At 44.5% G+C, this 20,396-nt stretch overlaps 1 protein-coding gene across 1 annotated transcript in view; it reads right to left on the bottom strand.

Annotated features, from left to right (window-relative positions):
* Nucleotides 1–10,190: 10,190 nt before the first annotated feature.
* BRINP1 (BMP/retinoic acid inducible neural specific 1) overlaps nucleotides 10,191–20,396 on the bottom strand; it is a 94,788-nt gene continuing 84,582 nt past the window's right edge. Inside the window, exons 7-8 of the mRNA XM_030961532.1 lie at nucleotides 17,990–18,212; nucleotides 10,191–12,567 (exon numbers count right to left, since the gene is read on the bottom strand). Of these exons, the coding sequence (XP_030817392.1) occupies nucleotides 11,427–12,567; nucleotides 17,990–18,212 (1,364 nt within the window). The 3' untranslated portion in view covers nucleotides 10,191–11,426. The remainder of the gene's footprint in view (nucleotides 12,568–17,989; nucleotides 18,213–20,396) is intronic.

Raw genomic sequence — 20,396 nt, 5'->3', positions numbered from 1 at the left:
AGTTCTGAAAGGTGCTTTGCCCACCCCCTCCCGTGGAAGGGCTATTGATCATCTCACAAAGGCAAGGCAGGTACTCACAGAGAGAGGAGTTGAGGTTTGGTTGTCTTTTCAACATCAATGATGAAATTGCATCTAATGTTCACCTCATTCACCTTAACTCCAGTGGTCTGCACTAATTAAGGTGAAGCAAGCAGAGCTGGTTAATAAAGAACACTGTAATTCAGCTTGTGCTGGGCAGTGATTGCGACAAGAGGAAAAAACTCAATAACTGATTTAAAAGATGGGCTTTGATTACCAGAAATATCTGGGGCTTTTGTCCCCTGATTGCAGAGCACACACTGCAAAACCCTGCCACCATCAATGGCTCTAATGTGACACGCAAAATACCTTCTCTACCTTTCAAGTTGGGCTCCAACTCATCGAATGGGGCTTTAAAATATTGTAGATGATCCTCACAATGCTGTCTTCTGTTTTGCAAAAACACTGTTCTGCTTGGCCATATGTGCCACCATCCTGCTCCCAGGTCCTATATCCAGAGCCATCACATCCCACACAGTAGCCAGATCCTTTTGGAGCAGCCACTTTGTTCCCTCCATGTTGCACACTGCTGTAGCGTGCAGGAAATTTTGCTGCTAGGTCTATTTTGGATGCCCATATGTCTGCCAGGTTTGGTTCTCTCTATCCAGGACAGTTCTTTCCCCACTATCAGAACAGATTGTGCTCCTTCCTTCCCACCACACCCAGCCATCCCTGAGATGTGTCCTCTGTGCTGTGCCAGCAGGGCTGGGACACAACCCTGCTACGTCTGCTGAGGTGAAAGATACACACATAAAATCATTTTTAGAGCAGTGGCAAGAGCCAGTTTGGGTGAGGTGTGATGTATTGCCCTCGTGGCTAATTCCCTCTCTGCAGCATTAGCCATGGAGATGTGTGATGGAAGGCAGCTTTTGCAGACAGCCTGATGATCAGGGTGGGAGTTTGTCGCAGACATCTTTTATGGAAAATCCTTTCCTTAGGATTTTTCCTCCTGAGAAGCTGAGAGGCCTCAGGAACAAAATGTAAACAATGGTTACCTGCTGCTGTGGAATGCAACAGGTGCATCTGTGATTGGTCTCATGTTGGTTGTTTCTAATTAATGGCCAATCACAGTCAGCTGGCTCGGACTCTGTCTGAACCACAGACCTTTGTTATCATTCTTTGCTATTCTATTCTTAGCTAGCCTTCTGATGAAATCCTTGCTTCTATTCTTTTAGTATAGTTTTAATGTAATATATATCATAAAATAATAAATCAAGCCTTCTGAAACATGGAGTCAGATCCTCGTCTCTTCCCTCATCCAAGAACCCCTGTGAAAACTGTCATCACAGGAGTTGGAAATACAGAAAGCAACTCCATGGGTTTTTTACCCTCTATGCCTGTCTGGAGCAGCACATTCCAGCTGTGTAGACAGGAGACAGAGCAATCAAGGATCACTCCTTCCCCCCAAGCCTCTCAGGAGCACTAAGAAAGGTCTACATGTACTCAGCAAGGCCGAGTTTTCACACCCCATTAGCCCAGATGGGATGAACTTCACTTCTCAACTCTCTCTCTGCTGACAGAGCTGACCAATTCATTTCTCCCCAGCTGAACAGTTTTCTCTCACAGAAATGCAAATTCAGCAAAATATCATTTTTGTTGACATTTGTAATGGGAAATTATTGAAACACTTCATTTCCAGTTTAGCATTTGGCTGGTTCTGTCTCATCTGGCATGAAGTAATCAAAACCTGGCAGAGAAGCCCTTGCCTCTTAAATCATTCACCAAAGCTTCCCTTCAAGAAGCCTGTCCTGAGATTCCTGAGATGAAATAAAATGGAAGGTTGCTTTTTACCCAAAACTTTGAGAGCACTGTTTTCCATTTAACTTTAGAACTTTCCTTCTTGGAATGAACTTTAGAACTTTCCTTCTTGAATTCCAGAAATCTGCATTTCTAGGGAGGAAAATGTGTCTTGCAGCAGCTGAATCACAGCAAGGCTGGTTTGACTCAAGGCTTTTAAAGAATTAACAGTTGCCACAACAGGACTCCCTCTTATGCAGCCAAGGCAGTGCAGAGAGGAGTTGGTACAGGGAGTCCTGCGTGGTTCAGGCTTTTTATAGTGACAGATTTCTTTGCATAATGTATTTTGGGTGAAGCTTCAGGTTTATTTTGTACTGATCTGATGGCAGAAAAGTATATGTTAAGTATTTTAAAGAAAAAAAAAAGGGAAAGAAAGGTTTCTTAATCAGCTTATTACAGCCTTCCATGTCTAATAAAGCACTTATATGGCTGTAAACCTGGAATCCTACAGGAGGTTGCTGTAAAGTGACAGATTCAGGTCAGAGCTGTTCATGAGCAGCCAGATTGATTTGTGATGCATAACGATGGCAGAAATGGCATTATTGTTTTACAGGAGAGCACAGAGAGCTAGAATATGCCAGGGCCATTAGAACAGCTGGGTACCCTGGTCTGAAATACCTTGCCTCTGGCCAATGCCTGATATTTCAAATAAATTGGAGCTATTCCATAACTGGTGAGCTATTCCACAGCTAGTCACACAGAAGGTGTGGTTTTAGTTCCTTAGCTCCCTTCACCCTGGCAACGAAGCCTGAATTTCCCAGTTAACTGTTGCTCCTTTAGGTACAGACTTTGAAAATCACAGACATGGGATGGGTACAACCACAGCTGTCTGCAAGAGATCAATTTTCAGACTTTCCTTCCTTTCCCTCTGTCACTTGCTGACTCTGTGACCATGGGCAACTCTTGAAATATCTATTTCTGCCTTCTTTCTTGTTTTAAACAAAACCTTTTTAGAGCATGAGTTTGTCCAGTCTGTGTTATCTGGTTGGCTTTTATGTTATTTCTTGTTCTGAATTTGTTGGCCTTTATTTGTATTAACTGCATCCTGTAATAAATGCACAAGTAATGCTGACCTGAAGGAAATGCTGCTCACTCTATAAAGATATCAGAGAGATATAAAAACGCTTTCTGAACGGAATTATACTGAAATGGTAAAAGCAATGGCTCCTGTCCAACACTTCCAGGGGCAGCAAAAACCAGATGAAGGACTGGTCCACCTTTATGGGACTGACCCTTGAAAACCCACTGGGAAATTCAGATGGTGCCACATGCATCTTCCTCTTAATTAGTGCTCTTCTGAGAGACTTTGTGACACCAGATTTCCCTTTTCTTCCATCTCAGTGAAATGCCAGCTCCTCTGGGGTCTTGGTGTGCAACTGAGGTGCCTCAGTGCTACATCAGAGATATTAATTCTCATTAAGAGATGATGCAATCAGTGCTCATTTGGACACGTGCTGTGCCCCTCTCTGGCTGCTGGGTGCATGGGGATGGTTCACCTGGGGCTGGAAGGCTCTGTGCTCCTTCCTTCCATCACAGCTGCCCAGGCTCAGCTCACCCAACCAGCTGCTGAGATGAACAAATTAATTCTGGCTGGCAAATTGGGTTTGTGATCTTGAGGCTCCTGGGCCTTTACGGCCCTGAGATCTGGGATTCTCCCTGTTGCCAGTTATTGAGAACTCTGAATTTCAGCCAAAATAACTCTGAGGGGTTTGAGCAGTCCCTTTGACTTTCATGCATCTGCCACACATGTTCAGACCCTCAGTGTTGCAACTCATCGTGCTCAGCACCTTGCAGGACTGATCCCCTCACTAATCCTCCTAAATCCAAGTCTATTGACTTTCAAAGCAACCCGCCAGGGTTTCTTATCTACATTTCCTGAACAAGCTGCTTGCTTAAGCTGAGCCTTTTTGCATTAGTCTTCAACCAGAGTTGATTTTGAGCAATGAACATGATTAGATTTTCATATCAAGAGGGAATGAAAGTCTGGAGATAGTTCACAAGTATCCTGGAGTGAGGCAGGAGTGATCTACCTTAATTGAGTAGCTTGTAAAAACACAAAAGGTCAGAATTATTGTCTAAATCCAACTCAGGCAATATCCAGGTTTCTCTTTCTGGAATGAATCTTAACAGAGCCCTGAGTCTAAATGTCTTAGGGAAGTTTGAGAGCCAGATCTCAGCCCGTAGATGGCTGACATTTGTAGAATAGAATCCTGTCACCACATGGCAGAATGAGATTCAGTCCTGAACTATGGCACAATCCCACAAAGAAGGAGATGCTGAATGCAGTCAAGGAGCCTGCTCCAGAAAAAAGGCTGAAATAAGGATTGCTTCATCTCCAGGAAATTTCTATTATGGGAAATTTACCCCAAAACAGAAATTTCCTGGAGATGAAGTAGAATAGAAATTCACCCCAAAATCAGGTGAAGACAATCTTTCAGGCTGGACCTGAGTATTTGGGATGCCAGAAGTCTGAAACAAAACCCACATTGTGGCAGCACATCACTGTGCATCTATCTCAAGGTCAGTCACTGCCTGTGTGAGTGGGGCAGTCAGGAACTGGCGATGGAAATAAAGCACACCTGGAATAACCAATCCCACACTGGCATTCTCTTCATCTTCATACAAAGGTCAGGCTTAGGGCTGAGACTCCAGAGAGACTCTGCTCACAGTTCTGTGCAGGCTTTCCATAGCAAGTCACTCTCTGTCCTTTTTGGACTTCTTTTTCCCACCTCTAAAGTCAGAGCAGTCCTAAACTGACCATGTCTGTGGCAGCCTTGTATTAATTCAGTGTATGCCCAGGAATAAGCACAATGAGACTTGGATTGTCATGGAGCCCTCAAAGTGTAGATGAATAGATAAATTAATAGATCAATTAAAAGATCAATAATATACACCTATCAAAGCTTAACAAAAACTTCCATCTAGAAACACAGAGGGTGCAATTGTGTTTCTGATGCCACAGTCAGACTCTTGGCTCCCTCACTTGAATTCAGCAGCACCAGAATCCAGGCGTCCTTTGCTCTGTTCCTGGCAGCAGCTTTGAGAACTCCTGACCTTCAGCTCCCCTTGGCACACCCTGTTTGAGGAGACGTGTGAGCATCCTGGAAAATCACCCCAGCTGAACTTCTCTTTCCTGTTCAAATCTATGCTCTAGACAACATGACTGACAGTATTAAAACACAGGGCTAACTCAGATTCTCAAAAAGTAATACCCCTCCCACATTTGTCAGTCAAGAAATCTTTACCTAAAATTTCAGCCAAAATGATTCAGTTGGACATTTTTTACTGGAAGCTCTTGTGTAGTTAAAAATTAAGGCATCTCACAGAGATTTATCACTGGCAAAAACATCCCTAATAAACAAAATAAGCTGCTGTGCTTTTCCCATTTCATTTTGCTTTTTTTTTTTTTTTTTCAGTTTGATTTATTTGACTTTTTCAGCATTAAAATATTATTTTAAGCTCTGCTTGCATGATGCGTGTTATATATATATATATTAATATCTAATGGGCTGGCTGTGTTCATCACTGAGCCAAAACTGAAATGAGGAGGTGATGATAGGCAAGATGGGCTGGGGGGGGTGAAAGGAGTCCTCCCTGAGCACTGAGGTCAGTATTCCAAATTCTTTTGTGCCTGCCTGTATCTCTTCAGGTCGCCTCACCAGATCTCACTCCTCCACAGATTCTGCTGCCGTGGTGATTTTTTTCCAGCTATACCTTTTGTAGTTCTCCTAGGGAGGAACCCATGGCCTGTTTGTTTAAGGGCTCTACACAAGGTCAGATTTCCTTCTTGGCTTACAAGCGAGTGCTGGAGGTAGACAGAGCCACCTGGAGATTGCACTCTCAAAATGGGTACACCAAGATGGGTAACAGCACCTGGGGCAGTTCCTGGAGATGCCTTTAATATCCAAGGGGCAGAGACTTGGAAAAATTGCCTTTTTTTCTTGTTACACTGAAGGAAGGTTTGGTTGTACAAAGCACCCATCTTGTTCCAGTTAAAAATTCAGGAGAAAGGACTGAAGTGTCCAACAAGGCTTTTATATAGTATTTTAGTCCTCACTGATTTTCATATTTTTTTAATTCACAGTTGAATAATAATTCTGATGACATTAGGAGAAGATTTAGATTAAGGTAAAGAAATTGTGGGGTGAGATAATTGATATGTGCATTCTTGGACAAGAAGTCTATAATCTGGCTTTCTCCAACAGAGTTAATCTATGATTTCAAATTTTCTAAGGCAGAAAGAACATGGAAGTGCCTCCCCCATGACCTCCTTCTGCCTTGTCTGCCATGTCTCCCTTCATCCTCTCCCCAAAACACACCCCACAGATCATCCTCCTGTTCTCTGCTCTCAGACTTGCAGCACCTCCTCCTTGGGCCATTTCCTCCATAAAATCCTCAAGGGAAGTGTTTTAGGAGCACAGAGCTGGGACTGGCACCCAGCGTGTCTCCTGCAGCACTGGGACTGAGCAGCCAGGCTGGGGACCTTGCTACCCCCCTGTGCAGGAGGCACCATCTGCCAAATGTCCTCCTGAGCTGTGTTTTAGCAAGTGGGCTAAAGAGCTAAAAAAGAACATCCCATCCATGGCAGCTGAAGTCCATCACAGCTTGCTTACAGGATTCTGGCTCTGAAGGGAGGCTGGGCAAGTGGCCAAGAAGCCTCTCTTACTTGCCCATGTTTCTCTTTGGGGAAAGGGATTCCTGGTTTAGCATGGCCTGAGCTGACTTTAGGGAGCAGGATGGCTCTGGGGAGCACTGGAGTTCCCAGGTGCAGCCCACCCAAGAGGATGCAAACTCCATTAATTGGATTTTCCAGGCCTTGGGTCTGCTCTTGATGTTTTTGAGGTCACTGGCACGAGCCTTATCAGCTCAAAAAGCAGCAGATCTCTTGTGTTCTTCTGTGCAAGAGCAGCCAGGCTTCCAGGGAAGGGAAGGGAAGGGAAGGGAAGGGAAGGGAAGGGAAGGGAAGGGAAGGGAAGGGAAGGGAAGGGAAGGGAAGGGAAGGGAAGGGAAGGGAAGGGAAGGGGAAGGGAAGGGAAGGGAAGGGAAGGGAAGGGAAAGGGGCAAGAAAAAAGGGAATTATCTCCATGCTTTATCTATTTCTCTGCTTGTTGCCCCCTCCCCTTTCTTGTCCACCCACTTCTCATCCCTTCAAGAGGACATTTCTGCTCCAGCATGTGGCTGTACCTGGAGCTGTGCAGGGGTCACTGGGGGGGTCTCTGGGGCTGTGCCCTTTGCCTCTGAGGAGGCCAAGGCTGCTGAGGTCCAGATTCTTCCTGATGATTCCATGTGATAGCTAATTAATGGCCTCCCCACGTTTCCATGGCAACTTCATGCTGTGCTCTTAGCCCTGATCCAAATGGACATTCTGCACACTCCTGAAGCCATAGCATCAGCATGTTAATAAGACTTGCTGACGTCTCTTGCTTTCTGCCACACCGGCTGGTGAGTCTACATTTGAATTATTTAAAAAGAGCAGATTTCTTAGGAAGCTCCCAATGAATTTCTGTCACGTGACTGGAGGAAAATGGTCCCAGAAGTCTTCTGCATCTGAAGGGAAGCAGGATTCTGCCCTACCTGCTCCTTTTTCCTTGCTTTGGCTTTGGGACACCTGGAATTGGCTTTTCTTTTTTTTTTTCTCTGGGTTATTTGGAAGCTCCAAGCTTTCATGTAGTGCCTAATTTAATGACATCAAAGGACAAGAATCTGTCCTGAATTGGTAGAGCATCTCTCTATTAGCTGAGACAATCTGATGGATTGCTCCCTAGCTCCTTCTCGTGCCAAGGAAGGAAGCTGGGTTTTGTTCCCATACAGTCAGAGGATGGTTACTCTGACTTGAGAGTCTGAACATCGCTTTTATCATTAAACTCTGCAACAATGCCCACTGAGCATGCAGGTTAGTGGGCCGAGCTTTATGGTGAAGGGGTTCTCTGGGTCCCACCTAATTCTGCTCTGTTAATTGCCTTCCATTCCAGTCATTGTCCTGTCAAGCACATTTTTATGACCATCATTTCCTCAGGAGCCCATTAACCCCACTGGATCACGGTGTGGTCTCTCTGGGGGTCTGAACTGCTTTCTCTTGCTGAGGTAGATGTCAGATGCCTCCACATCTCCTATCGCCTGCAGAAAATATTCCCTAAACCAAACCTGGGGGATGTTTCTGGATCTGGCTGTCACAGACTGCCCCTCGCCTGGGGAAGGGCTTTTGGGACTGAGCAGTGGAAGCAGAGCATGTACCCTGTTTAATTTATTTCCTAGCATCAAAAGCAATCATCCACATTTGATTGGCTTGTTTGGGTTTTTTCCTTTTTCTCAGTGAGCCCAAAATGGTGGTTGAACTGCCAAATAGCTTCACTTTCCCTACCTTGAAGGACATGGGAGTTTCTTCTTGACATTTTTGTTGCGTTCCTTCACAAAATTTGATGTAGCCTTGTTGGAACATGGCCCCACTTTGTGGTGTTGATGTGCCACCATTCCCAGGTGCGCCATCAGGTACTCCCAAGGTGAGTTCCATATGCTGACAGCATGGCTGTGCCAAAACTCCTTCCCTCTCCCTGCACTGCTTCCCCTTTCCCAGCCACCATGGGAATGTTCCCTCACTTGCCTCTCTCAGCATCCACTTGGTGTTAAATCCAGCCAGGATTTAATGTTGTGCTGGCACCCAAAACCTTTCTTAAGGTTTATGGAGCTGCCCCCATTGCTAAAGGCAGTAAATGCTGGGGGCTGCTCATCCCAAGGCATCATTAAAGATACATGAGGGCAATTGATTTGATCCCTACCAGTGCCACAAACACCAGGCGAGATTTAGGTAATGTGCTGCTAGTTTCCCACGAGATCTGAGATTTAATTGCAGCTTCTTTGGCTTCCACTCACTAGACCTGGATTCTTATCTCAAAGGAAAGAATTTATCGAATTAATTTCACTCTGTGTTGGCACAGTCACTATTCCCAGCCATGAGCAAATCCCATCATTGCATGCAGGCTGCAGCTCAGGCAGCAGTCAGTATTTTTAGAGCTATAACCATAGTTCTTTAAAGTGTCAGCTCTTTGGGTCATACATGTAATTTAAACAGTACATTTCTATTCCCTGCTTAGATGGATGTAACTGTCAGGAACATTATTTCTACTGATAATTACAAATTTGACATTCATTTCCCATGAATACTCTCTACTATTTGCTTAAAACTCACCTCCATGCATACGATTGCTGCCAAATGTTCTCTTATCAGAAAGCTGAGGCAGAAATGTCACATCTATAAAGAACACTCTTGGAATGGTGAGGTCTAATATGATTTTCTGCTACACAAAGCAAAGACCAAGCAAATGAAAAACAAACACTGGGAAAAACGGGCAGCCCAAGGCCTCTTGTGTGGACTGACCAGGTGAGAGAGAGATCTTGATACAAGGTAGGGGGAAAAAGCTCCCACTAAAGGAAATGTCCCTAAAAACATCCTTGCTTTTTAATTCACCCAACTCTTCTTCTGATATCCATTCTTGGATATACAGACTTTGGTGACTAATCCCTCATTTTGGGGTTTTACTGATTATCCAAATTTCTTTTCTTATGCCCTCAATTGGTAGCTCAGCAGGAGAGTTCAGTGAATGTATATTTTCCTTAAGCTATCCAGTTTCTTCTCAGGAAATTTGGATGAGAACAACCTAAATCACACAAATTAAACCTGAAACCAGCCTTAATTGCCCAAACCCCTGGTGTCACATGGCCAACACCACAATGCATGAAGTGATGCTACTCTCAGAATCTCAGCCAAAGTCTTCAAATAAAGTAAAAATTCCTACAAGACTATTTTGAACTCAGTTGAATCAACATGTTAAATCATGAGCCAGACCTGAATCTTGGTCTTTGGATCAGGGCTGTGCCCCCTGCTCAGACCTGTTTTCCCCAGGATGCTCCTCCACCTCTGGAAGCCCTCAGGATCAGAGATTTATTTCTCCCTTTCTGAAGGGCAGGAATTCCAGTCTCTCACTAGCACTTCTCAATCAACTTCAACTAAAAAAAAACAGTGAAATTAAGAGAAACACCTCACTACTCACCTCCCACAGTGTTCAGACTTCATCATCCAGCTCAGATGATCCTTCATTCACACACTCCATTCAACATCTTACTTTTTGTTTAAATCCAAACACATCCCCACACATTCAAAAAAATTTTACCCACCTTTTGGTTATTTTAGTATTTTTTTGATAACTCAGTTCTTTTTAATTTGGCTTTATCCTTGCAAACTTGGGATAGGTTTGGTTGTTGTGCTCTTCCCTCCCACCCCTCCCTTTTACTAATTTTGCATATATTTTAATAAAATGTTCTCATATATTTGCTGTATTTTTTTTTGTGGACAAAGTGTAAGTGAGACAAGGATATTATTCACAGCCACAGAGACATAAGAAAGTAAAAAGGATTTTTTCCTTTCCCAGTGAACAGAAATGACCTATGTACCCTTCAGTGTCTCCAGGTTTCCTTGGAAATGTATTCCCTTGCATTGTGCTTTAGTTTTTGTGGTGATGAGGGTTACCCCGTGCTATTGGAAAACCCAGCACCTGAGGCAGAAAGACAAACTCAGCTTTGCCTTTATGATTTTGGCTTTCTCTGCTTTAGGGACTGTCTAGAAGGGCCTGAAAGATGAGTGAGTGAAGATTTACAGGTGCTGCCTCTCCTCTTGCACCTCTGAAGGCAGCACCAGCCCAGGGCAGGGCACCAACTGCAGGTCAAGCTAAACAACCCAACACGTTTTCCAGCATCTGCTGAGCCTCTACCTCTGGTGAAATGTCTTCCAAGATGGAAATCCCAAAGGGAGGACACCTGAGCCCTGCACCCACCCTCCACCTTTTCTGTGTGGTCTCACCAAGGAGGTGTGAAAACTCATCAGTTTTAGGCCCAAGGGCTGCCATCCCCTGCTGTCTCCAGCAAAGCTCAGCACAGGCTGCAGGAATAACTCAACATAAAGCTGGCATAAATCTCAACAGAAGAAATATCTTTTATCTTTAACCATTTACTCCCACTATAGGAATAATGGCAGCTCTTTTACATTTACATATAACTCTTGTTTGTTTGTTTGCTTTGTTTTTTTTTTTCTGTATGTCTCTTTGTCTTGGCACCTGCATAGCAGAAAACTTGACAGTTCAGTACAGAAGTTTGCCCCTCTCTCTGCTCCTCCCTTTATTTCCTCTGCTGCCCCTGAGGACTCGCAAGCAACACCCCCAAGGTCAAGAGAGAGTACGGTGTTACCCTTTTATGACGGATTATAGAAATAACAAACATGCCTGACAGTCTTATACAGCGGCTAGAACGGGTTTAGTTTTCAACAAATGAAGAAATTCCTCTTTTTTTTTCCTCTTTTGTATATTAATTACATTTAACAAATCTTATTTTTCCCCTTTTCTTTCCCCCCGCTTTTACTTCTTCCTTTTTTCTTTTTTTTCTCTTTCTTTTTTTTTTTTTTTTTCTTTTTTTGTGGGTTTGTTTGTTTTATTTTTCTTTTTTTTTTTTTTTTATACAGCAAAAGGATCAATCACCAAAGTGTCCATTGCTAAGTCCGGGGGTTAGCAGAGTTTGGCTGTCATCTGGTCGGACTGTTTGAGGATCTCGGTGTTGTACAGGTCCAGGGCGTGGTTCACTCGGATGATCTCGCTGTTGGTGAGCTTCAGGCGGTGCTTGAGCATACACGAGAACAGATCCAGCTGCGGCTTCCCCGGGGCCACTGGAGGCGCCAGGCGGTTGATTCGGTCCCGAATATCCAGCAGCAAGAGCATGACAGAGGAGGAGGAGTAGAACTGCCCGCCCTGCGTGTAGGACTGGTTGACCTGCTGCACCGCGCTGCGCAGGAGGTCCGCGTTGAAGCGCAGGCTGTAGCCGTAGACCTGCACGTCTGAGATCTTGATGTAGAACTGGCGCTTGGTGGGGTCGGAAAGGTCCACGGGCCCTTGGCCAGTCTCGTTGCGCAGGAGGGAGGGCAGCCGAGTCCGGCTGCGTAGGTAGATGTGGACGGTCTCAAAAAAGGTTTTCCACCGGTTGCCCAGCAGCAGGGTCCAGTTGTAGCACTGGCTGTTTTGGAGGCGGATTTTCTCCCAGCGCGGGTAGCCGTACTCCCCGAAGGGCATGTTCCAGCCCTCCGAGTGGCTCCCACTGAACGGGTTGACGTAGACAAAGAACATGGGGTCCAGGCTGCTGTTGCGCATCTGGCAGATGCGCATGGAGATCCCGATCACCATGTGGATGAAGTCCATCCTGTTCTTGTTGCTCTTCAAGGTGAGGGACATGCGCTTGCGCCACCGCGGGTCGAAGAAGGTGTCCAGGCGGATCTCGTTGCTGATGAAAGTGGTGTGCACGTACAGGCGGGAGTCCATCTTCTGCAGCAGGTACTTCAGCTCCAGGTCCTGGAAGTCCAAGTCCGTCTCAAAGCTGATGAACTGCTCGCTCCGCTCCGAGTCCACGTTCTGGGGCTCGCAGCGGCCTCGGTAAAGCTTGTAGCCCTTGTTGCACGAGCCGCAGAGGGAGATGTTGGCAAGGCTGCACATGGCACAGCTGTTGTTGCCCCCGATGATGCAGGGGATGGGGCGCTGGCACAGACTAGTGCCACCGTGGCAAACGCAGCTCCGCTGGCTTTCCAGAAACGTCCCCCAGAACCCGTTCTCGTTGCAGTAGAGCAGGGACTGGACTCGGGTAAGCCATTCCTGTATCGTCCTGCGGGTGAGGAGAAGGGAGAATTAGCACTGTAAGGCCTCACAGGGAATCAGTGTTGGCATCTTGCTGGAGCTACAGTGTTTTCAGGGATATGTCTGAGGCAGAGCTCTCGGAACATCGATACCCTGCCGTGGCATCTGGGAGCTATTCCAGTCTATTTCTAGACTGAATCTTTCATCTGTTGTTTACTCCTCTGGTGATGAGAAAAATCCTTCTAAGAAATTGCTACCAGTTAGAAATGCTCACCTGAGGTCTCTATCTTCACTCTGCACCAGGAGCCAAGACAGGCACTGTGTCCTGCCAAGGATCCCTGCAGGGCCACAGTGACATGGGAATGGAGCTGATAAAGCCATGCCAGAGGCTGTGGGGCTATCAGGACATTACAAGGGCAGCAGAACTCCCAGGCTAGCAGGAGAAAACTGCTCTTCAGGTCATTGGCAATTGGCCCCACCCTCTAAAAAACAGACCCATAACAGGACAAGGCAAAGCAAGCAGCAACTTTTGCTTATGAGCTCAGAACAGTAGAAAAGAGGATGGAAGCCAGGACGCATAGAGACAAAGCTGCTAAAACTATTCCTCCTTAAAAAAAAAACCCAAAAGCCTTCTGCTAATTAATCACTTCTTGAAGTCTCTTCCTTAAAATCAGCCCCACTCACCCACCCCTGAGCCCCACCACTCCCACAGCTGCTGGATCAGCGCTTTCAACCCCACATCCTGCAGCCCTGGAACGACTCCTAGAAAATGACACTGCAGCCCACGTTCACTTTTTTTTGCGCAACCCACTTGCCACGTTGTCTTGTTTCCCCCTTTCCCCCCTTCCCACTGCCCCAGGAAAGCTGGGTACAGGGACTCCTTTCTCAGCAGCCCTCAGCAGAACCCTGTGTGCAGCCTCTGCTCCCTCCCCTCCACCTCCCCCCTGGCTAATGAATACTTCATTGTCTCCTCTGGGCAAAAAAGTTCTTGGCAGTGCTGCAGTGAGAGGACTGGCTAATGACAAATTAGGATTCAGCCCCTGTAGAACAGGAGGAGTGATTATGGACAGAGGCTCTCAGAGCTGGATTAGTGAAATTCATGGCACCTGCATCGCCTGACCTCCGAATAATCATTAAGCTGTGGGCTGTATCAAAGAAGGCATTAAATGATACAGCAGCAAAGAACAGCAAGATGATTAGGGGGAGGGAGCCAGTGGAGGGATGAGAGTGTAAAACAGAGGAAAGCACTGGAAGGAAAGAAATAATCAAGGAGCAGAAGCAGAAAGGTTGGGAAAGAAAGAGAGGAAAATGTGCAGGTAAAAGGCAAAATGAGAGAGAAACACAGTGGGCAGGAGTAACGGGTGGAGAAAGGGAAAAACTGCAACAGCAACCACTGAAAGAGCAGGCAGAAACGAAAAGCAGGAAGAAAAGGAGTAAAAATAAGGGCAAGGAAAAAAGGAAGGGCATTGAAAGGAAAATTCTGAAGTGTTGGATATGGGAACAGACAATTTTTCATATTCTTCTACCCCTGGTACAGGGCTGCCAGGGTCCCTTCCCCCTATTCCCAGCCAAGAGGAGCTCTTCTGCTGGTGGAAAGGACAAGGCTGGCTGGGGAGCTTGGGAGCAAGGCAGTGACCTCCATAAATACCTGCTGTAGAGGGAGACAGTCACAGCCCTGGTCCCTCAAAAATGCACAGGGCTCTTCTTAATTCCTGGGACAGCTCTGCCTCAGAGGGGAGGGGACAGCACAGCACAGTGTGGCTGTAAAACACGGCCACAAGCTGACAGCAACAAGCATTTCCAAACCATCCCAGGGGGCTGAGGCTGTCTTCTGCTCACGGGTGAATTTTTGCTCACTTTTCAGCAATACAAATATTTTTCCACCCATCTGAAGTTTTGTGCTTCCTGTTTGGAAAACCAGCCAAATGCACCTGGATTTGTGCAGTGCTGGACTGATGCTTTACACAGGTTTTAGGTGTCGATAATGCCCCTGAGTTGCTGCACCAAGGACTGCCAGGCCATAGGAATGGAATAAATTAGAGTCAGGTGACCACATTCTGTCCATTTTGAGTGTGTTCTGTCTTAGGAAAAAAATCACTGGATAGTTCTGTTCTTCTTTATACTAACACCCAGCAGAACAAAACAGGAAAGAAGCCTCAGCTGTTATCTTGCAATGGATACCAGTAAATTTCCTGTTCTCCAGATGAACTTTGTGGGGGATGGATGGGAGGTTGTTTGTTGGTGTGTGTGTGTGTCTTAGCTTTCAGCAAAGATAGAAGTAAGACTAAAAAAAACAATACTAAAATGAAACAGGAGACTACCCACCATCTGCTGATGGCAGCAATAAAGGATGTAATTAAATAAAAATGCAGAATCCAGGGCAGAGCTGGGCATCAGCTACAAACACGACAATGGGAAGTGTGAGAGAGTGAGAGAGAAGTAAAGTGGTATAAATCACACCATTTTTTCTTGCAACTGGGACAGGTTAAGAATATACACAGGACCAGCCAAAGCCCTTCAGCTGACAGGAGGTAACTTTTTAAAACACACCCTCTGATGGCTCAGGCTCATTGCATTGTCCCCAAGAGGTGTCAGAGCAGGAAGATGCTGGAAAAATCCACTGCTGAGCAGCTGGAAACCAGTGCCAGAGTAGCCATTGATCTTCATTTAAAATATTCCCAGGGAGGTGGTGGGAACCCCCACCCCTGCAGGTGTCCAAGGAACGCCTGGATGTGGCACTCACTGCTCTGGTTGGGGTGACAAGATGGGGATCAAGCCCAGGTTGGATTCACTGATCTTGGAGGTCTTTTCCAACCTCAATGATTCCATGATTCTAAAGTGAAAATAAATATGACCTGCAGGCCAAGCTCTGAGTGAGAATTACTTTGCAATGTTCTCTGACTGTTGCTCACTGGACATGTGGCTCCCTGGCAATGCTGGGAACAGGGAGCCAGACAGATTTTGGTTTTTATTTGCAGGAAAAAAGGCAGGGACTTAAATAATTTCCTTTGTAAACTCACCTTTCAGTTCCCAACCAGCACTAGCTGCTCTGGGGGTACTTTTGGGTTTTCTGTACAGAACAGTGAAGTAAAAAATGCTATTTTTTTCCTCAGCAGCTGTGAGATGTATTTTGGCTGCAGGCCAGAACATGTATAACCCTTCTCTCCATTGGATGTTATTTCTATTTTACATCCAGTGCTTTAAAATAAAACTACAGGTGATCATTTGACATCAAAGTTTTATTAACTGGGGAGTGGTCTCCTTTTTAAACCAACAAACTTGCCTCTGCTTTAAACCTGTAAACTTTCCTGGGTTTTGACAAAAGAAGTACAGATGAAATATATCGGTATCTATATATCTATATTGATATATTGGTATATTTATACATTTTCAATTTTTATATTGATATATATTTATCTATATTTATATATTGATATATTTATATTTTATCTATATTTATATAAGTAAAATATAGATATACAGATATACAGATATATATATATATATATAGATAGATATAGATATATAGATATATAGATGATATATAGATATATAGATAGATGGATATATGGATATATGGATATATAGATATAGATATTTCTGTCTCCTTAGCCATTGCAAAGGGTCATGGAGAATCAGCCTAATTGCCAGAATCTCTACTCTTTTCTTATTTTCCTTTTGGAAGCACCACCTATTCCTTTCCCTGAGGATAATCAACTGCAATCTATTTTTTTTTGTACATTGCCTTTGAATGTATAATGCAGGCTTACAATTATGTGTATTAGAGAGAGAGAGGCTTGCTCTTAATAGAACCAAGCCATCCTTTCAAAGCCACTAGCATGCTTGATAAGCCTCTGTCATTCTGTACAGCAACAATTAGAAAATGAGAGTATTTCCCAGCTCTGTGAGGAGAAAGATGGGCTGCACCTCTTCCACTACAGAGCTCCTACCACACTGCTCCCCTGCCTAGCTGCAGATGCAGAATGACAAACAAGAAAAGAAATTATAATATGCCTGCTGATGTTGACTTAAACAAATCAAGCACATCAGTCAGTTAAAAACCCATCTGCCATCATCCATTCCACCCTCCTTCCCCCACATTTCATTGTAGTACTTGGAGGCTCCCTTTCTGCTTGGCTGGGTTTTTAAAATAGATGATAAATGCTGAAGACATATTTGTCTGAATCTTTTGGAGTAACATGGTTGGATGGAGTTTTCCTTGCTGCTGCTTTACTTTGTTGTTGTTGCTGTTGTTAAAAATTTAAAAACAACTCAAAATTCCACCTTGGACATGCCTGTGGCTCCTCCAGCGCTCAGCCTGGTCAGAACAGCTCAGCCACTTGGCAGGGATGGGCCAGGTTTAGGAAGCTCTCCAAAGACTTTATTTCATAATCTCTTACATTTAATAGATATTTCTCCTCATCCCTAGTAAGTCCATCAAATTTTTGTCTAGAAACATGAGATTTCTTGGTAATTAAAGAGGTGTTAACTCCTGGAAGAGTTTTCTAAGCTGCACAGTGATTAAATAAAAAGCCAGCATGCTCAGCAGCCAGGGAGCTGGATGAGAGCTGTAGACAGCAGTCAATCTGTCAATTTTGTCTTGAAACAGGATATTTAGGTAATGAAGGAAATGGACAAACAGTTTCTCTTCAAATATTAACTTGGCCTGACCCTTCCAAGAGAAGCATGGAAGAAAAGGCACTCAGGCTCACTTTTTTTCCCCCAAGATTTTCCATATTGCTTCAGTCCAGACAATGTAGAAAGGCACAGCAAGAGATGTTGATGAAAATCCAGAAATGCCAGTCTCCAAAAATGACTTTAAGCAAACTCAGCTACAGGTTAGGGCTGAAACGAGCCAGCAGGAGGAAATTATTAGATATCAATAATTGCTGTAGCAATGGAAAATGCTCTCTCCACCTATAATAAAGGGAAAATCTGCTCTCTCCTATAATAACCCTGCCAGGTTTCTGCTCAGTGAGGTTTTACAGGTTCATGCTGCATCTCACAGCAAAAATGTCATGTATTCCAAGTGAAACTAAAGCTTCTCCTTTCTCTCTGGAGATATTGAGGAGCACAAGAATGGACTGAAGCACCTTGTGCTCCACATGTCTCTTTGAACAGCAAGAGGAGGCTGAAAGCTCAGCTGTGGATCTTGAGGGAAAACCACAAAAAAAGCAGAACGGACTGAAGATATTCTTGCAGAACTTAAAGAATAAGTGAGCCCTTCCCATGGGTAGGTAAAACCACACAGAAGGGATATGAATGTAATCAGGGATGTGACAAAGTTACCTACACCTCCAGGAATTTCCAGATTTTACCGTTTCCCCCAGACATCCACGCCAACACCCCCTACATCCGAACACAGCCTGCTGGGATTAATCCCAAACCCAATCCCAGCTCCACCAGCCCCTGAGCCCAGCTCCCCCATGCCTGAGGAAGGATGGAAGTACCTTTCCCTAGGCAGCTGGTGGTTTGGATTGTGCCGACACCGGACACTGAGGCCAAAGAGTTTGCGGGCGGTGCGCTGGATCTTCTGGCGCTGGGCTTCCAGCGAGCTCTGCAGCAGCTTGTAGCGGTTCTGCAGGTCCCAGTCGTTCCCCCAGTGCTGGTGGATGCTCCCAATGGTCAGGAAGTGGTTGCTAGGTAGCCTTTTCATGAAGGATTTAAACTCATCTGGAACACACACACACAAGAAATGGGGAGAAATGCGGAGGTTTCTGAGCTGTGACAAAGGTTTTTATTAGCAGGGTGGAGAAAGAGAAGTGATGATGAGGCCATCAGCTCTGTAAGGGAAAGGTGGTGTCCATTAACTCCCTGCTCTGTCATTCTGCCCCAGGAAGCCACTAATTCCATGGCTGTTGCTGCTCCCATATATAAAAAAAATCCCCTGTAGTGAATATCAAGGTGAAACAACACAATTAAAATGTACACGGTGGAGAAGAAAACCAAAACCACAGAAATTCCCTGGAACATGAGGTTATAGTGTAAGGGTTATAAATAAAAAGCTGGGAGTTGTAATCATTTTCAGTTAAAGTGTTCTCATTTACATTGTTTTTCAGCTGGTCCTGAAATGCTGTTTGTTGTTGAAGGCAAAGCATTTTGCTGTGTAATTAAAAAAAAGGGGGGAAAACAAAGCTTTAAAAATTCCCCAGAGGAAAGGTTTGGATGCTGTTAAAATGTCCTGCTTTTGCATTTTTTAAAAAGAACATTCTGATTCTTACCTCTTATTTAACTCTATTTGAAGTTAAAAGAGTTGCATTTTGTAATGAGGAAAATAAAATAAAATAGTTTGCAGGGCTCGGGTGAGAACAAAAGGTGTCGATTTTAGCCAAAGGAACAAATTCAATTGATCGAAAAATAGATTGTTCAGTATTGCTGTTTGTTGTGTTTGTTGTTTTTTGATCACTTTATTTCCGTTTTATTTTGTTTGATAATGAAAAAAAACGGTTATGCAGGGTTTGTTTGAGGTTTTTTTTTCACCACAATCAGAAATTCTGATACTGTTTCTGATCAGCTCCTCCTTCCTACCTGGGAAGGGTGGTTTGCTCAGATTCTGATTACCAGGCTGGGACATCCTCAGATGAGGAAAAACCAGATGGTTCCAACTTTCTCAGGGGAAAATAACTCAATTTTTGATGCTAGAAAACCATATTTGACACAGTGAGATCCTGAGAAATGCAATGAGTGGGACAATAAGAACTCCATCAAATGCAATAACGACAAGAGCAATGTTTTGTACCGGGAGAGAAAAACCCCAGGTGTCAGCACAGGCTTGGGCACAATCAGATGAGGAAGGTCCTGGGGGCTGAGGTGGGTCAACATCCTGTTCTTACTGGAAAAAAAACTTCCTACTGGGCTGAATCCTGCTTGGGGGAGTTGATATTCAGCTTTTCTTGGCACTGAAAAGGTGCCAAGAAAGGGGCACCCACCTAAAAGGGATGAAGAGAGACTGGGAGGGCAGAGCTGAGGGACACCAAGGTGCTCTGAGTTCTGCAAAGTGAGGTGTGGGCAGTCATTTGGTAAAAAGGAGGCCAAGGGATATTTAATTACAGCAAAAGGTACTCACAGATATGAACAAAAATCCTCTTTTGAGAGACACTTGCTATAACAAGGAGCAACACACAGTTTGCAGCTTGAGAAATTAAAATGATTTACTGAAAAACTTCATCACTTGGAGGTAATGCAGTGCTGGAACATGATCAGAGATGTATAAAAATCTCTCATTTTACACTCTGCTAGGCAAAACCAAGGCTGACCTGACCTAGTGCTGGCTGTGGTCCTGCTTCTAGAGGGAAGCTGGACTAGGACCCTGCCATAAACTTCCCAAACAAGCCAACAAGAAGTATAGCCATCTTTTCCTCTACATTATCAACATTATTTCTGATCCTTTCCCAATCTTTTTTTTTTTTAATTCCTTCATCCTATTTTCAGAAGGAAAAGGAGAGCTTGTAAAGGCTGACATCTTTTCAAATAAAAAATGAAATAATCCATAGAATTAGTGGGAAAAAAATCAGATAATTTAAATCTTATTGTACAAAGTCTAAGATATTTGCATAACAGATTTCCTATCCAGGAAATTTCCTACTTGCAGTTCATGCTTAGCTGCCCAACAAAGGATATCTGTACATCAGTCAGTCCCATCCTGACATGGATGGTAAGTGGATGTTCACATCCTACTCATAAAAATAATCATTATCACTGCACTACCAACATCCCTGGGACATCTGCTTGTCTCCTTTCTCCCCCAAAGATAACCAAGAGCTTTTTTTTTAGTCATCTCTCAGGTTTTCACAGTGTTTTTAATGCTGCTGCCAGTGCCCTTCTCCTCCCCAACCCTGACTGTGTGCTTTTCCGTGG

Source organism: Camarhynchus parvulus, chromosome 17 (genome assembly GCF_901933205.1).
Source record: "Camarhynchus parvulus chromosome 17, STF_HiC, whole genome shotgun sequence".
Classification (NCBI taxonomy): Eukaryota; Metazoa; Chordata; class Aves; order Passeriformes; family Thraupidae; genus Camarhynchus; species Camarhynchus parvulus.
This window is presented reverse-complemented; position numbering and strand designations above follow the sequence as displayed.